This window comes from Eutrema salsugineum, unplaced genomic scaffold, assembly GCF_000478725.1.
Source record: "Eutrema salsugineum unplaced genomic scaffold, Eutsalg1_0 scaffold_7, whole genome shotgun sequence".
Classification (NCBI taxonomy): Eukaryota; Viridiplantae; Streptophyta; class Magnoliopsida; order Brassicales; family Brassicaceae; genus Eutrema; species Eutrema salsugineum.
In genome coordinates this window covers 923,719-939,928 of record NW_006256486.1, presented here as the reverse complement: position 1 = coordinate 939,928, position 16,210 = coordinate 923,719, and the positions used below count along the sequence as shown (strand labels likewise).

At 35.7% G+C, this 16,210-nt stretch overlaps 4 protein-coding genes across 6 annotated transcripts; 3 read left to right on the top strand and 1 right to left on the bottom strand.

Annotated features, from left to right (window-relative positions):
- The first annotated feature begins 1,318 nt into the window (after positions 1-1,318).
- Positions 1,319-5,257, top strand: LOC18010518 (putative disease resistance protein At3g14460). Its single transcript, XM_024150314.1, has 2 exons — positions 1,319-4,923; positions 5,026-5,257. The coding sequence occupies exons 1-2, from the start codon at positions 1,319-1,321 to the stop codon at positions 5,048-5,050; spliced, it is 3,630 nt and encodes a 1,209-aa protein (XP_024006082.1). The 3' UTR covers positions 5,051-5,257.
- A 177-nt stretch (positions 5,258-5,434) lies between these two features.
- LOC112082781 (polyadenylate-binding protein-interacting protein 8) lies at positions 5,435-8,036 on the bottom strand. Its single transcript, XM_024150250.1, has 10 exons — positions 7,356-8,036; positions 6,970-7,083; positions 6,838-6,882; positions 6,685-6,757; positions 6,479-6,591; positions 6,330-6,389; positions 6,211-6,258; positions 6,045-6,113; positions 5,837-5,898; positions 5,435-5,760 (listed from the first exon to the last, which is right to left on the bottom strand). The coding sequence occupies exons 1-10, from the start codon at positions 7,665-7,667 to the stop codon at positions 5,700-5,702; spliced, it is 957 nt and encodes a 318-aa protein (XP_024006018.1). The 5' UTR covers positions 7,668-8,036; the 3' UTR covers positions 5,435-5,699.
- Positions 8,037-11,729: 3,693 nt separating this feature from the next.
- LOC18010417 (probable sugar phosphate/phosphate translocator At1g53660) lies at positions 11,730-14,057 on the top strand. 3 transcript variants are annotated; one of them, XM_024150520.1, is made up of 7 exons: positions 11,730-11,809; positions 12,214-12,321; positions 12,405-12,451; positions 12,543-12,655; positions 12,749-13,010; positions 13,309-13,580; positions 13,689-14,057. In XM_024150520.1, exons 2-7 carry the CDS (start codon positions 12,274-12,276, stop codon positions 13,781-13,783), a joined length of 837 nt encoding a protein of 278 aa, XP_024006288.1. In that variant the 5' UTR covers positions 11,730-11,809; positions 12,214-12,273; the 3' UTR covers positions 13,784-14,057. The 3 variants fall into 3 exon arrangements, with proteins under 3 accessions (XP_024006288.1, XP_024006287.1, XP_024006286.1); XM_024150519.1 differs by having other exon boundaries at positions 11,808-12,321; positions 12,417-12,451; XM_024150518.1 differs by having other exon boundaries at positions 11,808-12,321.
- Positions 14,058-14,518: 461 nt separating this feature from the next.
- Positions 14,519-16,210, top strand: LOC18010416 (peptide methionine sulfoxide reductase B1, chloroplastic). The gene is made up of 5 exons (XM_024150341.1): positions 14,519-14,835; positions 15,238-15,349; positions 15,466-15,531; positions 15,661-15,858; positions 16,013-16,210. Exons 1-5 carry the CDS (start codon positions 14,646-14,648, stop codon positions 16,053-16,055), a joined length of 609 nt encoding a protein of 202 aa, XP_024006109.1. The 5' UTR covers positions 14,519-14,645; the 3' UTR covers positions 16,056-16,210.

Below are 16,210 nucleotides of genomic sequence, written 5' to 3'. Positions count from 1 at the left end.
GATATTTTGCGCATTCCTACGCCTCCTCCCAAGTCCCAAGTGGACTGAATATAATATTGAATCTCCTCTTTGAAAAAACCACTACACCAATAACTACTTGATTTAATAATAATTGAACCTTACGTCGTGCATTATTTAAGCACTTTCTGTGCGACTTTTAGGACATAATATTGTTATTATTATTTTCATATTATATTATATTCACATAGCGTCTAAAAGAAATATTCACTTGGCCATTATATTATAATTTTGTTTGTTTTTAACCCTTTTCATGCACATATATTTAATATTTTTGGGCTTTTTTTTACAATAATAATAGATAACCGATAAACAAACCGAATCAGAAACCCTGTTGGGCCTGGTTAGGGGAACTAAACCAATTAGATCTAAAATAGTTGGCCATTATAGTTGACATGGAGAAACTCGTCCGTTCATCCTCTCACTTAAGAAAGATAGAAAGGGGAAAAGGAAGATTGCTGCCTATCATCAGAGAAAGAACCTAACGAAAGCCATAAGAACTTCAGGTTTCTCTCTCTGTCTCTCTTTTTTAGTTACATGTTGTGATGAAGTGGATGCATTCCAATTTCCAAAGACGCTAGAAAAATATCATAATGTTTAGTCTTGACGCTAGAAATATATATCATAATGTTTCGTTGCTGCAAGGAAAACATATCATAATGTTTGATTGCACAAAAAAAAACTAGAATCTTCATATCTATTAATCCAGACCTGTTGATAAATAATACAAAGAATGGCAAGGTAAAATCTGGGTTTTTTTTTTTTTTTGATTATACTAGGTAACTTGTCCTCATATCAGAGCTACAATAAGCTTCTAGGAGAGAGATCATGGCAAACCCACATTTATCAGATGGTTTGGAAATAGCATTCCATCGTCTTCGTTCTTCCTTTAATGACAAGTTCTTCGGTGATGATAAGAAATTGCTGGCAAAATTTGAGGTGTCTTTTCTGGCTGTAAGTAAGGTGCTTGCTGATGCGGATCAGAAAGCATATGTTGTTGAAGGAGTTAAGAGGTGGCTCACTGAATTCCAAGATGCTTCCTTCCACGCAGAGAATATTTTCGAAGACATAGTTGGAGAACACAAACATCAGCCCCAGTGGGTAGGGCAAAAGTGCAATGGTTCATGGGTTTAAAATTTTCATAATAAAATTCTGTGAATTATTGGGTCCATTTTATGGGTCTAAAATTTTTTAGTCTTTTTATAGGTTTAAATTTTTTTTATTATAGCTATTTATGAGTCTAAACTTTTTTTTGTACAAGGACTTTCTAAATAATTGGACCAGACCTCTCCAGAAAAAGATGGAAGGCGTAGTTGCACGACTGGAACATCTTGAGGATCAAATAAAATTGCTTGGACTGAGAGAATATGAGGGGTCGGTAGATGCACAGCGGAAGCCTAGGTTACACATGAGTCCTCTTTTTCAAAACAGAGATTTTGGGCGAGAGGAGGATAAGCTAGCATTTACCAATTTGCTACTTTCTGGCGATATAGTTTCCAGTGGAACTCCGGACGTTATCTCAGTTAGCGGTATGCCAGGGATTGGCAAGACTACACTGGTACAAGTCGTTTACGATGACGAGAGTATGACCGGGCATTTTGATTTTAAAGTGTGGATCTATGTTGGGCAAGACTTTGATGTCTTCAGGGTGACCAAAGAGGTTCTCCACAAAATCACTTCTGGTACAGTTAACACCGAGGATGATCTATCTTCACTTCAATTTCAGCTGATGGAAACACTTGCGAAGAAGAGGTTTCTACTTGTTCTAGATGATTTTTGGTCTGAGAGTAGTTCAGAATGGAACCTCTTCCTCACTGCTTTCACTGGCGGATCCGAAGGAAGCAAGATCGTTTTAACTACTCAAAGCGATGTTGTCACTTCTATCACGAAGGCAGCTCGAACCTACCAACTGAGGCTGATGACTGATACAGAATGCTGGGAGCTGATCTGCTGTTCTGTTTTTGGGTATAAGTCAAGAAAATCTATAGACCATGAACTAGAAAGAGTTGGCAAAAGGATTGCAGAACAATGTAAGGGCTTGCCATTAGCGGCCACGACTATCGCATCTCATCTCCGGTCCAAGCCAGATGATCTCCAAGCATGGTATGATGTATCCAGAAATTTCTTGTACTACACTACCGGTGTCCTTGAAGTTCTTCAGCGGAGCTATGATTCTCTCCCTTGTCACCTAAAGCGATGTTTTGCGTTCTGCTCTCTATTCCCAAAGGGTCACGAGTTTGATAGGAAGGACTTGGTGCTTCTATGGATGGCAGTTGACCTCTTATACCAACCTGGGAGCTACGAAGAATTGGAAGACATTGGTAACAAGTACCTTGACGATTTAGTTGCTAGATCTTTTCTCCAGTCATTGGGCTACAAGGACAAGTTTACAATGCACGACCTCATGAATGATTTAGCTAAAACTGCTGCAGGAGATTTTTGCTTCAGACTGGAAGATGACAATATGGGGCAGATACCAGAGAGGGTCCGACATTTATCATTTTGTGGAAAGCAGTGGGATTCTTCTGTAGCCTCCACTTTCACCCGTGGAGCTGAGTATCTGAGAACCTTTCTTACACCACCACGTTTTGGGTCTTCTGAACTTGCAGAGAAAGCTCTAGACCCATTGCCAAACTTCTCAGAACAGTCATTAAGTTGTTTACGAATCCTTAGCTTGTCTCATTACCGTATAACCAAACTTCCTGATTCATTCAGGAACGTAAAGCAGCTACGGTATCTAGATCTTTCCAACACCGACGTAAAACAAATTCCAGAGTTTGTGTTCACCCGTAATCTACAGACGCTTTTCTTGTCAAATTGCCGTCGACTCAGATATTTGACGTACACCTTAATAAATGCCATCAGCTTGCGCTATCTCTTCCTCTTACGGACTCCGTTAGTAGAGATGCCACAAGGAATTATTTACCTCAGTAGATTGCAGAGGCTGTCAAATTTTGTTATAGGAGAGATGATGAGTGGTGCCCGGCTGCAAGAGCTGGGAGATCTTCATGAACTTCGAGGGACACTTCACATCTCTGAGCTGCAAAACGTGGTCTCACTCACAGAAGCGAGTGGCGCTGGTCTGAGGAAAAAGCCATTCCTCAAAAAGTTGGTCCTCACATGGAGTATGGAAACTTCTGGTTCCAAAAAAATAGCTTGTGAGCAAAGTGAGTTGCTTAAAAAGCTCCAACCTCATCCTAACTTGGAAAAGGTCAGCATAAACTCTTATTGGGGTGCGACATTTCCTAGTTGGTTGGGTGACACTTCATTCATCAACATGACGTCTGTCTCTTTGACTAGCTGCAGTCTCTGCATATTGCTGCCCCCACTGGGACAGCTGCCTAAACTCAAGTACCTCAGCATTGAGAAATTCAAGATATTGAAGAAGGTTGGTCTAGAGTTTTTCTACGGTGAGAACGACAGTCAAACCCCCCTGGAACCGTTTCCAAACCTTGAGAGTCTAAGTTTCTACGACATGCCAAGATGGGAAGATTGGAATTGTCCTGAACTAGAAGGGGGGATCTTTCCACGCCTTAAGAAAATAACCATAAGAAGTTGCCCCAGCCTCAAGAAGTATCCAAAGGGGATCCCAGAAATCACACAAGTTACTATCTCGGATTGCGATTTAAGATGTGAGGAGGACTATGGCAAAGTTTCAGAACCATCTTTGTCTGAAAAAGAAGAGCTACATGGAGATATAGCTGTAGCCACGGAGCCATATCAGAACAATCTATTGTATAACGTGGATAGACTCTCTATTGATGCTGGTAGCAGTTCTAGGAAAATGATACCTCAGCAAGACGAAGATGACAAGAGTTCTGAGAGTTCCCAAGATGACACGAGTTTTGAAAGTATTAAAGTGACAAAAGTTCCTGAGCTGGAAAAGCTTTCAGAAAGTCTGAGTAGACTACATATTGAAGGATGCCCCGGACTAGAATTTCTGCCAGAGAGCTTGTTGCAAGATTGTCCAAATCTCGAGGAGCTTTTACTCGTTGATTGCCAGTCCCTGGAGGCCTTTCCTGGTGGATACCCTTCCACCACTTTGAAAACTCTGTACATAAGAGATTGCGTGAAGATGGTGTTTATAGAAAGTCTGCAGCCAATGCTCATATTTCCTCGTCTCGAGGATCTCTTCATAGGCAGTAGTTGCAGCACTCTATCCTCGTTCCCGTTAGCCTTGTTTCTGAATCTCAAAAGCCTTTCAATAAGAGACTGCAAGCAACTCAGCTCTTTCACCACCGTATTGGATCGTAGTGATGTTCGTTTAGCTCTTGAGGCCTTGGAGATTACGGATTGCCCGAAGCTGGAATTCTTCCCTGAAGGAGGACTGCGAACCCTGAAACTCTCGTCAATTTTAATCTCAAACTACAGGAATCTCAGACGGCTGCCTGCAAAATTGAACACCCTCACTTCTCTTCTGTCGATTCATTTAAACGAGTGTCCTGAATTTGAGCGCCTTCCTCTCGGTCAGTTCCCCGAAAGTCTTCAAACGCTTTGCATCAGTCGCTGCCAAAAGCTCAGACCAACATGTAGCTGGCTCATGAGATATCTTGGTAACTTGCGTAATTTTGAGATGGAGGAAGGAAATGATGACACTGAATCGTTCCCAGAGGAAAGTCTCCTGCCACGGAGTCTTTACACTCTACGCATAAGCGGATTCAAGAATCTCCGGACTTTGAATTACAAAGGACTTGAAGGCTTAGCAACTCTGGGGATACTCGAAATCAGCGGATGCGATAAGTTAGCATCACTGCCAGATGAAGGCCTTCCTTCCTCCTTGTCTCTCCTGCGCATAAATGGTTGTCCTATATTGAAAGAAAAGATTTCTAGAAAAGACATGGAATGGTTCAAGATCAAGCATATCCAGCTGGTGGAGATTGATGGTGAACAACTCCTGCGTGGAAGGTATCGAACGAAAAGTCTTTCTTTGATACTGAAATACTGAAATTTACAACAATGTATCCATAGTCGCAAAACATTCATACTGTTTGCCTTGTTTCCTTTCAGGAAGAAAACTGAATATCTCTCTTGAAGGAAATTGGCAAAGAAGCTAAAGCCGGATACAGGGAAGAGAAAGATTATTGAAGCTTCATGAAGCTTCAGAGAACGTTTATATTGCAGAGATACCCTGAGTGATCAGATCTTCTGTATAGCATTCGATTCCTTAAGAGATTCTGGAAAACTTCGCTGTCAATTTCAAATGCCTCCTTGTACCAAACTCTATTTTTCGTGCTGAAGACTACCACACTAGAGACGTGATTTGATACACACTACATTGTATTTCATTACGGTATACATTATATTGCAATTTCTCCATTTATTAGTGCAGGTGTGATAAACTCTAAAACTCGTCCAATGCGGACTTCGAAAGCTGACATAGTAGTAGAGTAACAATGGCTCTGTTGGAAAACTTCAGTAGTAAAATACTCAAGAACTCCCCCAACTTCCTACAACAATTCCTTTCAGAAATATAATAAAACTGTAATAGTATCTCCGTCTAAAAATGAGCCTCAGAACAAGAACTCCAAAACTCAAGAAGCATGTTCATGGATGCTTTTGCTTTCCAGATACTACGGAACTGGAAAGATAACAGCTCTATAAAAACAAAAATTACTAAAGGAAAAACGAAATGTTGCATCACTCTCCTTCACTACCAGAAGCCAGTACTGAATCTGTTTCTGCTAGTTTGTCGATGGTGAACGAGTGGTTCGTGACCTCACTGGTGTTTTCGAAGGGCTTACCCTGAAGAAATCAAAGATATCATATCAAATTATGATATTCAATGAAAGATTTATTGCAAAAAGAGAAACATATGTACCTTATGGGCTGAGATCCTAAGACTATTCCGCTGCAGTTGAGCGCTGCAACTGCACTCTCTGCCTATTTCATCCCCAAAGCAACAAAAGAAAAAAGCATTCAGTTGTCAAGTAAAACTAAGAATCATAAGACTTTGGACAATTTGGCTTTACTTGTAAACACTAATGAAAGAAGAAACAAAAGCAGCGGTTTTTCAACAGAATGCTTACCATGGCAAATTCAACAAAAGCTATGCGAGTAGAATGCAATTGGTCACCAAGAAGCCTTATGCGAGTAACCTGTATGAAGGAAGAAGTGTTTTTTTTGTTGCATTTTCAAATTTCATATTGTCTTTGAGAGAGAGAGAAAATAGTAGTTTCCGGGTTCTAGACTGACCTCACCGCATGCAGACTCAAAGAAGGTTTTGACATCATCTTCAGTGGCCTGTAAGTTTACAGAAACAAGTATGCAAAATGAAAAGTAGACAAAAATTAACCGAGAGAACATGTGCTTACATTCTTGTCGACATTTGTGCAGTAGATGGTTCTTGTACACATCTCCCTTTCATCTTCTGACTGAATAAAACACCAAAAACAACCATAAATATCAGTTTTAAAACTCAAAATGTAAACTCTAATTTCACAAAATGGAAATTGTTTATTACCCTGGGGAGAAATGTGGGATTCACTGGAAGAATAGCAGTTTTTGAAGGCAAGACTCTAACTGGGTAATAACCGATCATTGTTCCACCGACACTTAGAGCCGCCCGTGCACCTTCTGTTTTTGGAACAGATTCTTGCAAATGTAAGTCAAACTTAACATTGAATTTTTTAGTAAAGAAGACTTAACAATCCAACAGGTTTAACTTACGATCATCAGAAAACTCAACAAATGCAAAACGAAGAACCGAATTTGGATCTCCACAGATTCGACAATCAACAACCTTCATAAGAAAAAATGCAATTTCTTTTACTTCACTGAAACTGAGTTGAAAGGAAGAGAATCTTGTAGTTTTGAACTTACTTGCCCATAGCTGCTGAACAAGCCAGCCAGGATTTCCTCAGTCACCTAATTGAAGAGAAGAATGTATAATTACAATAATACAAAAATGAATTCCCTTTCTGCAAAATCTGAAGAGAGACTAAAGTAACTTACACTCTGATCAATGTCAGACACATACACTGTTCTTCTAATACTATCTTCTCTTTGAGCCTTAGAAGCTCTTCCAGTTAACCTCACTTTCCTCCCTTGGTTAAAGCTGGTTCTTCTCTGTATACCACGAAACAAAAACAGACAAATTACAACGTGATAATGACAATGTAAAGATTTCAAACCAAACAAAATTTTCTATATGAAATCATCAAATGAACCTCCAAGCTAGAGACTTTCCAGCAAAAAAAACCAAACTAACTTCACCTGAGAAACATCATCCCAAAAGTAGCCAATCAAATTACTGTGCATGTTCAACAAGAACCAAAATCCAAACTTTTCAGCAGTGAGAATCCACATTCTTTAATCAGAAACAGAAACAAAATTGTTACCCTCCGATTAATGCCATCCTTTTTGTTGTCACCGTAAAATTCTTCACCAGAATGCTTCTTAGCGATCGCAAAATCGCCAGAAGACAGAGAATGGTTATTCTTCTTGTAAGAAGGGAAAAACTCCTTAGCTTCAGGATTCAGTTTCTTGAACATCGCCACAAGCTTCTTCATTTGATCAAACTCCGGTTCGGGTTTGATGTCCGATTCGGATACCGGTTTAGAATCCGTCATCAAGCTCTTCTCGATTCCGCCGCCGATGACGTTTTCGTGAACGGGATCGACATCAGTGGGAATCTCAGTGATCGTAGCCATTAGATCAGAAATTCTAAAGAAATTAGAAAACCCTCACTAAGAACGTATCACAATTCACCAAAAACAATTAACGGAAAAAGAAAAGTTGCAAACTTTTTTCTTCTCTCTCCCGTCGTATTTCATAAAAAAGCAAAATTTTGATCAGAAATTATCCAAAGCTTAAAATCCAGAAATGAGAGTATTAATGAATACCCATTTCAGATTTCTAAACCAAAGCAGACGAGAATGCTTGATCGTAGATATATAATTTAGAATCTAATGTTTCATGAGAGAGAGAAAACTGAAGCGGTGGCGATGAAGAAGAAGAAGAAATGATGGGTTTTGGTTTTGGTTTTGGCTTCCTTTTGGCCTTTTCTTACTCAAATGGACGCAAACTCTCACAAGAGTGCTTCTCTTCTTTTCCGGAGAAAGAAATTTTTATTTATTTAATAATAACGTCAAAGAAACTAAAAAAATATAATTTTAATATTCGTTTTGTAGGACCTTAGATAATTACACATAAACCCCACTATTTTATTGCTTCTCCACAAGTGCCCTAATTATAGCCTTCTGATGTTTTCTAATCCAACGGGATTCTCCATTTTTTGAACTAAAAACTGAGAGAAATATTTTTGTGATCCAGTGTGTAATAACAAATAAGCATTTTTAGGAAATAAATCGTAACAATTGGTCAGAATTTAATAAGTTTGGAATTAAATATCCTTAAAATAAATTACATGACCTAGTTCAGAATCTTTTCTTTTTATCTTACATACTTTATATATTTTTATATTTCTATTTATTTTTCATTATTTTAAGATTTATTAATTATCTGTGACAACTTTATTTTCAAGTCTTTTAGCTTTAAAGAAAATTATACCTGGTGTATTTAAATTTTAGAGTTCAAAGTTTTGAGGGATTATGATATAAGATTTCAAGTTTGTAATTTATATTTTTTATTTCCTGTTATTTAAAAATTTTCTTACAAATTTGTAGAACAATTATAAAGATAATTTTTCAATTGCATAAGAATCTATACAAACCGTAACCATCACAAATCGCTATATTTATACTACGTACACTGAAAATTATATATAAATTTACCTCTATTAACTTGCAAAAGTCACCTTTTTAGAATCAAACTCGAATTTAAAACATTAATTAACACTTTAGTCAACTATTAAAAACAAAGATATAATATTTTTTAATCTCTTCCTAAAATTTTCCTTGTTTGTTTTTCTTTTTAAAAAATTCTTCTATGTTTGTTGGGATTCTGATACCTTGTTATCCTCACTGTCTCCTTTGTAATTGTATAGTTTTAAGTTTCAACGTTTCCTAAATACTTTACTTTGTTTGGAGAACAATTATTAACATTCTATATGAGGAATATTACAACATACTATAAATTGACGAAATCGAATTATCACACTACCACTTTATTCTTTCTGACACCACTTTATTACATATATTACTATTATTTCATTATAACATATCTTCTTTCTCTTTCTTACGGTCTGCATTGAAATGTGTTACGTAAAACTCTTTTATGGACATTTAACATCAACAAAAAAATGACTGTTCTATGAGCTCTCATTTTCTCAATATGTAATTGCATAATAAGTTCGTTGTTTCTGCTCCATAAATCTTTAGCTTTTTTGGGATATTATATTTCCTTTTTACTTTTTAACTAATGCATGGGATTCTTCGGCCAGAAAAAAAAAAGATAATAACAATGATCAGATTCTAATTACACTTTATCATCTGCTTTTATTCTATTTGTTATTTTTTGTTCCTTTTTTTTAAAAAAAAAAATTGAGTTTCATATCCTAAAAATAGTAACATCACGAAAATATGATAAACTTTGTTGTTCGATAAGAGTTTAGACTTAATAGTGGTAGAAAAACTTTTGATCCAGTAACTGATGAGTATCATGAGTTTATGATTATGTTAGATATGAAGTTCGATTGTAGTAAATTCATTTTTTTGTAGATGTTGGAGGCAAATAGATCAAAGATTTGTGGTTTTATGCGTAAAATTGAAACCATTCAATATGATGTCATATACCAAGTGTTATTATGCATATAGTTAGATTCATGTCTTATCAGTCCTAAATCATCATTTGTAATTACAAAATAATATGATAACGTAACTGGCGGAAAGCTATGGTGACAAAAATAATATCAAAATATGTCTGCGTCTATAATATATGAGAAAAGGTTTATTTTGTGTTCACACCAGGAAAAAGGTTCATTGGTTATAAAATTGGCAAAAAGATATGATGCAATGGCAAGCCGAGGTTTACTGAAAGATGCTATATTAATAGACAGAAAAGTACACCCAAAATAAATAAAAAAATATTAGCAATTTCAAAACAGTGTCTTTTACTTATTCTTTTCGATAATGTTTGGCATCAACTGGCTTTATGATCATTGCATATATTGTATAACTTGTAAGACATATTATTATACTATTTTACGTATTCAAGTAACAAAAAAATGTTTTTTATACACTTTTATTATTTTTACGAATAAACAAAGAATTAGGAATAGTTGGCAAGTTGACTTGACACAGTTATGCTATTCGTTCACGGGATGAATCGGTTCGCATTGTAGTTTATTATTTTGCACTTTCATAATTACAAACATTAACTATCTGCTTACATCCATTTTTTTTGTAGCTAGCTAAACTAACTTAAATAATCGTTAAACACGTGGTGAATAAAATAAGTTTATCGGTTAGAGCCTGGACGGCTCAAATTAAGTAGTGCTTAGCTTGAAAGCAATATCTTATGGTAATTTGATTTCATTGTTTTTTTAAAGATTTTGATTTCATTGTTAATTTTTAATTTTATCTCATCTGAAGCTAGGCAAAACCTTTAGGTCTCTCCATGGTCAATGATCTTTAATTTCTTATTCTCAAACTTCTGTGTTCTCCATTGTTGGGTTTTACTTATAAATTTGGTTTATGTCAATACAAACTGTGATTGCTAATTAGTCACGCTACATGAAATCTCAATGAAAATTTGTCGAAATTAATGTTCTCAAATGATACTGCACAATTTACTCAAATAGTGTCTCAATAAAGAATTATAAACAAAAAAACTTCTAAAATTAGTATATCATTCAGAGCTAGCCAATCAAATATTGTGATTGCTAAATTTCACATTCAGAAATTTGTATATAGTTTTTATAATGATGAGCCCGATTTGTTTTTGAATCGATCGAATATAGAAATGTATTGAAAAAATTAGACTTTTATTGAATTTATCGGAGATGAATACAAGATTTTTCGAAGAAAAAGAGTACAAAAGATAACTGTAATTCTAGGGTTTTTTCTAAAGGAAAGATGTCTGTTCTTCGTGTGTTACGAGAATTTTTATACTTCTCTTCGAAATTCGAACTGCCATCGCGTATCTCAGGCCATTTTTTGTTACGCCGTTTCCGTGATCCTGTAACAGTTCCAAGCTGTTAGAAGAATATTTTTGACTTTAATCGGATATCTCGAAGTTTGGAGCTCGCTTAATTCGCACGTTCGAGACGACATTTAGTTGGTCCGCGAGTAGATTAATAGACTGAATTTTGTATTTTGAGCCAATATTTGTCTAACCCAACTCCGAATATTTGATTATTTAGAATATAAATTATTAAATTATATTTTCTTTTGGGTTTCATGGCCCAATCCAATAGTAAGAAATCCAGCTCCCCATGACAAATTTTCATTATTCTTATATGTAATATTTAGAATTCTTTTATCTAATCTTATACTGGAACAATTGTACATGTATATTTGAGTTTTCAGTTCATAACATTTCCATTGGTTAGTGATGCTGACGACTCCACAATGGTTAAAACCAAACCGAAACCGAATGCCCACACTTTTGAATTCATTTAAACATTATATTGGTCTAATTATGACCCGGATTCCGACCCATCTTGATCAACGAAAACGGACTGCGTAAAAAAGAAGTTATTCAAAGTGGGACCCGATGGTTTTCGTTACTTTCTTGTCAACCTATTTAGCTAATTTGAGACCAGAACCATTGTTGACTTTAATTGGCGGATCGAAATCGGATCAAAGGCTTCTTCCTCAGAGATGAACACGTAAAGTATGCTTCCATTCTTCTCTACATCATCCTCTCTAGTGGTCAAATCTTCTTCAATAAGGTTTGAATCAATTCTCACGTTCGAATCATTTCCTAATTGCAATCTTTATATTCAAGCTAGATTTATACGAGATCTGTCTGTTTTTTTTTTTCAGTTTGGTTGGGTTTTAAGTTTTTCAAAATTTTGGGACTTATGTTTACATTACAAACGATTTTTTTTATATAGGAAATGTGGTTTTTGGGTAGGGTTTGGCTTTAGATGAAAAACATAAATCAATTAATTATTAGTAAGTTGTATATTTAAATGTTTATTGTTTTTATTAACTAATCAGTTTGGTTGCACAAAGTTTCAAGTTTAATTAGTTCGGGTTCGGTTTAAGCTTTCCACTTTTCATATTATTACGAAATTTGGTTTAGCTTCGAGTTGATGAATTTCAATTCAATTTCTGACTTCTTCTAATGCAGTGGGTATTGTCATCTAAGGAAATAAATTTCCCTTATCCACTTGGATTGACTTTACTCCACATGAGCTTTTCCTCTATTTTGTGTTTCCTCCTCACGAAGGTTTTTAAGGTATATATCTCATTGGTTATTAACTTATTATTATGAACTTTTCTTGTAATGCTCATAAGTCAAAACGTATTTCTAATTTTTAGTCTCCTAAAAAGGTCATGAAGGTGGAAGACGGAATGACATTTGACATGTAAGGAAATAGGAGACATTGTAGGCATTTTTTATTTATTTGGACATTGTAAATACCTTGAAACTGAAAAGCTCATTCTCTATGTTCTCAGATATGTTACATCAGTTATTCCAATAGGTGCAATGTTTGCAATGACTCTGTGGTTAGGAAACACTGCCTATCTCTACATAACTGTTACATTTTCCCAAATGCTGAAGGCCATCAGTAAGAAACTTTCCTCTTCTATATAATGATCATTTCCGCATTTTTACTGTACTAGAAGTTATGATTTGATCTTGAGATAATTGTATATTGCAGTGCCCGTTGCTGTGTTTATACTTGGAGTCTCTGTTGGGCTTGAAATAATGAGCTGCAATATGCTTTTGATAATGTCAGTTATAAGTTGTGGCGTTTTGACCGCATCTTATGGAGAGTTAAATATCAGTTGGATTGGAGTTGTTTACCAAATGGGTGGCATTGTTGCAGAAGCCTTGAGGCTAATCTTAATGGAAATTCTTGTTAAGAGGAAAGGCATCAAATTAAATCCAATCTCTCTTATGTACTACATGAGCCCATGCAGGTACGTTACGTATTGTGAAATTAAAAAAAAAAACCCTAATATATCTCTTTATATTTCTCTTTCCTTTCTAAATTTTTTTATAATAATTCCAAGTTTAAAAAGTATGTATAAACCCCACTTTTTAAAACGTATGCCGTATGTGAAAACGGAAACCTTTTTTCAAATTATATTAATCCCTCTTTTGGTTTAATGTTTACTATTAGGGTTTTAGAGTTTTCTATGAAGAGTGACGAAAAGTTTCTAATAATAAAAAGTTCCTAATATACACTAGACTTAACAAACTAAAAATGTATTGCAGCGCGATTTGCTTGTTCATACCATGGATTTTTCTAGAGAAGTCGAAGATGGATGCTAACAATAACACATGGAACTTTAATGTTCTTGTGTTGACTCTAAATTCGCTATGTACATTTGCTCTCAATTTATCGGTATTTCTTGTGATATCTCAAACAAGTGCTCTCACTATCCGAGTTGCTGGTGTGGTTAAAGATTGGGTCGTCGTTTTGGTCTCAGCTCTTCTCTTTGCCGAGACAAAACTCACAGTCATCAATCTATTTGGTTATGCCATAGGTAATAAGATCATCTTCTCCTATTTCCACTAGAATCAAAATTTAGCATTAATCAGATTAAAGACTAATCACTTATTATGATAATTGTGAAACTGTTTCACTCTCGCAGCAATTTCCGGTGTAGCTGCGTATAACAACCATAAGAAAAAGGACGGGGAAGCCAAAACGTTGGTTTCTCAAAATCCAACAACCACCGGCAAATAACCCGGCGACATAGGCAACGTAACACACGTCATATTATAACCATTTGCAAAGAAAATCCTTCTTTCTATTATCCATCCCTTTTTTCTTTTTTCAAAGCACGAGAAAATCAATATAGGGAAGGCCCAGGTTCTAACTGGAAATTCAATTTTTTTTAGTTGATTTCTGGGATATTTTATTTATTTTTCTTCTTTGCCAGAAAATATGTATTTTATTTACCTCTTTACCAGAAAAGATATTCACATTTTACGATCATTTTATTTTAGGGTACTACTTGTAGAAGAAATTTGTATGTGAAATTTAATTGTGCTACCACTCACTTCGCACTGGTTTACTTTTTTTATAAATAACTTTAGATGTTCAAATGTTAATTATTATATAGGAGTGTTGACTATATATTATTTTTCTTTCCACGCGTTGATATTCTTATACGTCATATTTTTAATTGAAAATGTACCAAAGAAATGAAGATAAAAAATGGAAAAGATTCGATTAGTTTCCAACTTCTCTTATAGGCAGCAAACAAAAAAATCCATATAATAATAATTACTCAGAAAACAAAAAATCAAAAATCTAAATTCATGTTTCTCTTGATTTGTATGGTTAAGCCACTATGCTAAATCAAAATTCAAGTTTCTTAACATTTAGACCCAAAAAAAACTATACTAAAAAGCCCAAAAATGGTTACCTTGTAAAAGTCCTCTATATTGGCGTCGATTTGGCTCCAATAGCGTTGACGTGGCAGCTAGAGTTCCAGATCTCATCTCGCATCCTGGATGCGCCACGTGTTCTCCTTTCTCCGTAGGTGGATGTCATAGAAAGAACATTTCAAATTTGCTTATTGAAACCCAAAATTCGGAGGAAAATGGCTTCTTCAAGTGGCTTAACCATACAATCAAGCTTCGTCTCAGCGAGAGCAAGGCTCGAATCCGTCTCCAAGCCGAGTATCTCCGTATTCGCTTGTCGCTCTCTTTCAAAACCCAGAAACTTGAATCTCTCTGTTCGTTGTTCCATGGGTTCTTCTAATTCTTCTCAGAAATCGGACAACGTCCAAGGTTCTCTTCTTTCGTCTTTTATTACTTATATCCGATGATGTCCCCATAAATCCCAATTCTCATGTCGACCCAATTATCTACTGTGATTAGCGAAATATGGTTTAATATTTGTTCTGTGTTTAGGTTAACTCTATTTGCTGAAAGTAACGATTTTTCCCCACAAATTGATTTTGCTTTGTCCAAAGGTTAAGTTTTGATTTTTGATGTTTGGAAGTTTCGTCGGATCACTCAATTTGGTTGAAGAGACCAGAATCTTTTAATCAATCCATGCTTTTGCATATGTATTGTCTGATGTTAAGAGTGTTGCTTTCATTTTCAAGTGTATGTTAAGAACAGTGTGACTCTCTTTAGATCAAATTAGTAAGCGAGCCCCTAAGATTTGAGAGATTCTATGATGTGCAGAAGCTGAGAAGAGTGACTTTGCTTCACTAAGTGAAGATGAATGGAAGAAACGGCTTACACCAGAACAGTATTACATCACCAGACAGAAAGGAACAGAGAGAGCTTTCACTGGGTATGGATGAGTTTGCTCTTTTGAACATTCTCACCATGACATTATATTTGTCCTGGAGTCACATTCTATTCTTCATACATTGCAATGAGTGTTTGTTCTTCTTTTCACTTAATCAGGGAGTACTGGAACACAAAGACCCCAGGAGTGTACAAATGCGTATGTTGCGACACGCCTCTATTTGAGTAAGCTGCTATTTGTGGGATTGTGAAATTGTACTTGTTGAAGTTGAACTAAGGAATCTAATTTTTCTACAAACTCGTACCAAATGATGAATGATTGTTAACATATCAAAGTGATAATATATTTTGCAGCTCATCAACAAAGTTTGAGAGCGGGACCGGGTGGCCATCGTATTACAAACCTATTGGAAACAATGTGAAGACAAAGCTAGACCTCTCTATCATCTTCATGCCTAGACAAGAAGTTCTTTGTGCTGTTTGTAACGCCCATCTTGGCCATGTATTTGATGATGGTCCACGCCCTACCGGAAAACGATATTGCCTCAACAGGTTTTGTTATTATTATTATTATTATCCCTAAAGTTCAAATTTTCAAAGAATTCCCTATAGCTTCATTTCATTTGATCACAGAAAGCCTTTTGTTTGTCTTGGTATGAGTTTTCTCATCTGGAAATTCCTGTTTTTGTGCTTTTTTTTCCTGTAGTGCTGCTCTGAAACTTGAGGCATTGGAGAGAACAAGAGATTGAGAGTCTGTGGAACAAGGATTGTTCATATTTTATACAAAATTTCATTGTACTAATTCGTCATAAATCATTGTATGTCAACTGTAATAACATGTAATACACAGAAGAACAAAAAGGTATAAACTTTGAGTTGATTCCACGATCATCTAGACAGCTCA

Coding starts and splice junctions, on each gene's coding strand:
- LOC18010417 (XM_024150518.1), top strand. CDS start 12,208: ATGCAGTGGGTATTGTCATCTAAGGAAATAAATTTCCCTTATCCACTT. Junction 12,322..12,404: donor TCCTCACGAAGGTTTTTAAG/GTATATATCTCA, acceptor TCTAATTTTTAG/TCTCCTAAAAAGGTCATGAA. Junction 13,011..13,308: donor TACTACATGAGCCCATGCAG/GTACGTTACGTA, acceptor AATGTATTGCAG/CGCGATTTGCTTGTTCATAC.
- LOC18010416 (XM_024150341.1), top strand. CDS start 14,646: ATGGCTTCTTCAAGTGGCTTAACCATACAATCAAGCTTCGTCTCAGCG. Junction 15,532..15,660: donor TGCGACACGCCTCTATTTGA/GTAAGCTGCTAT, acceptor TATATTTTGCAG/CTCATCAACAAAGTTTGAGA. Junction 15,859..16,012: donor AAACGATATTGCCTCAACAG/GTTTTGTTATTA, acceptor TTTTTCCTGTAG/TGCTGCTCTGAAACTTGAGG.
- LOC112082781 (XM_024150250.1), bottom strand. CDS start 7,667: ATGGCTACGATCACTGAGATTCCCACTGATGTCGATCCCGTTCACGAA. Junction 6,390..6,478: donor ATCCCACATTTCTCCCCAGG/GTAATAAACAAT, acceptor TGTTTTATTCAG/TCAGAAGATGAAAGGGAGAT. Junction 6,259..6,329: donor GCACAAATGTCGACAAGAAT/GTAAGCACATGT, acceptor GTAAACTTACAG/GCCACTGAAGATGATGTCAA.
- LOC18010518 (XM_024150314.1), top strand. CDS start 1,319: ATGGAAGGCGTAGTTGCACGACTGGAACATCTTGAGGATCAAATAAAA. Junction 4,924..5,025: donor GAACAACTCCTGCGTGGAAG/GTATCGAACGAA, acceptor GTTTCCTTTCAG/GAAGAAAACTGAATATCTCT.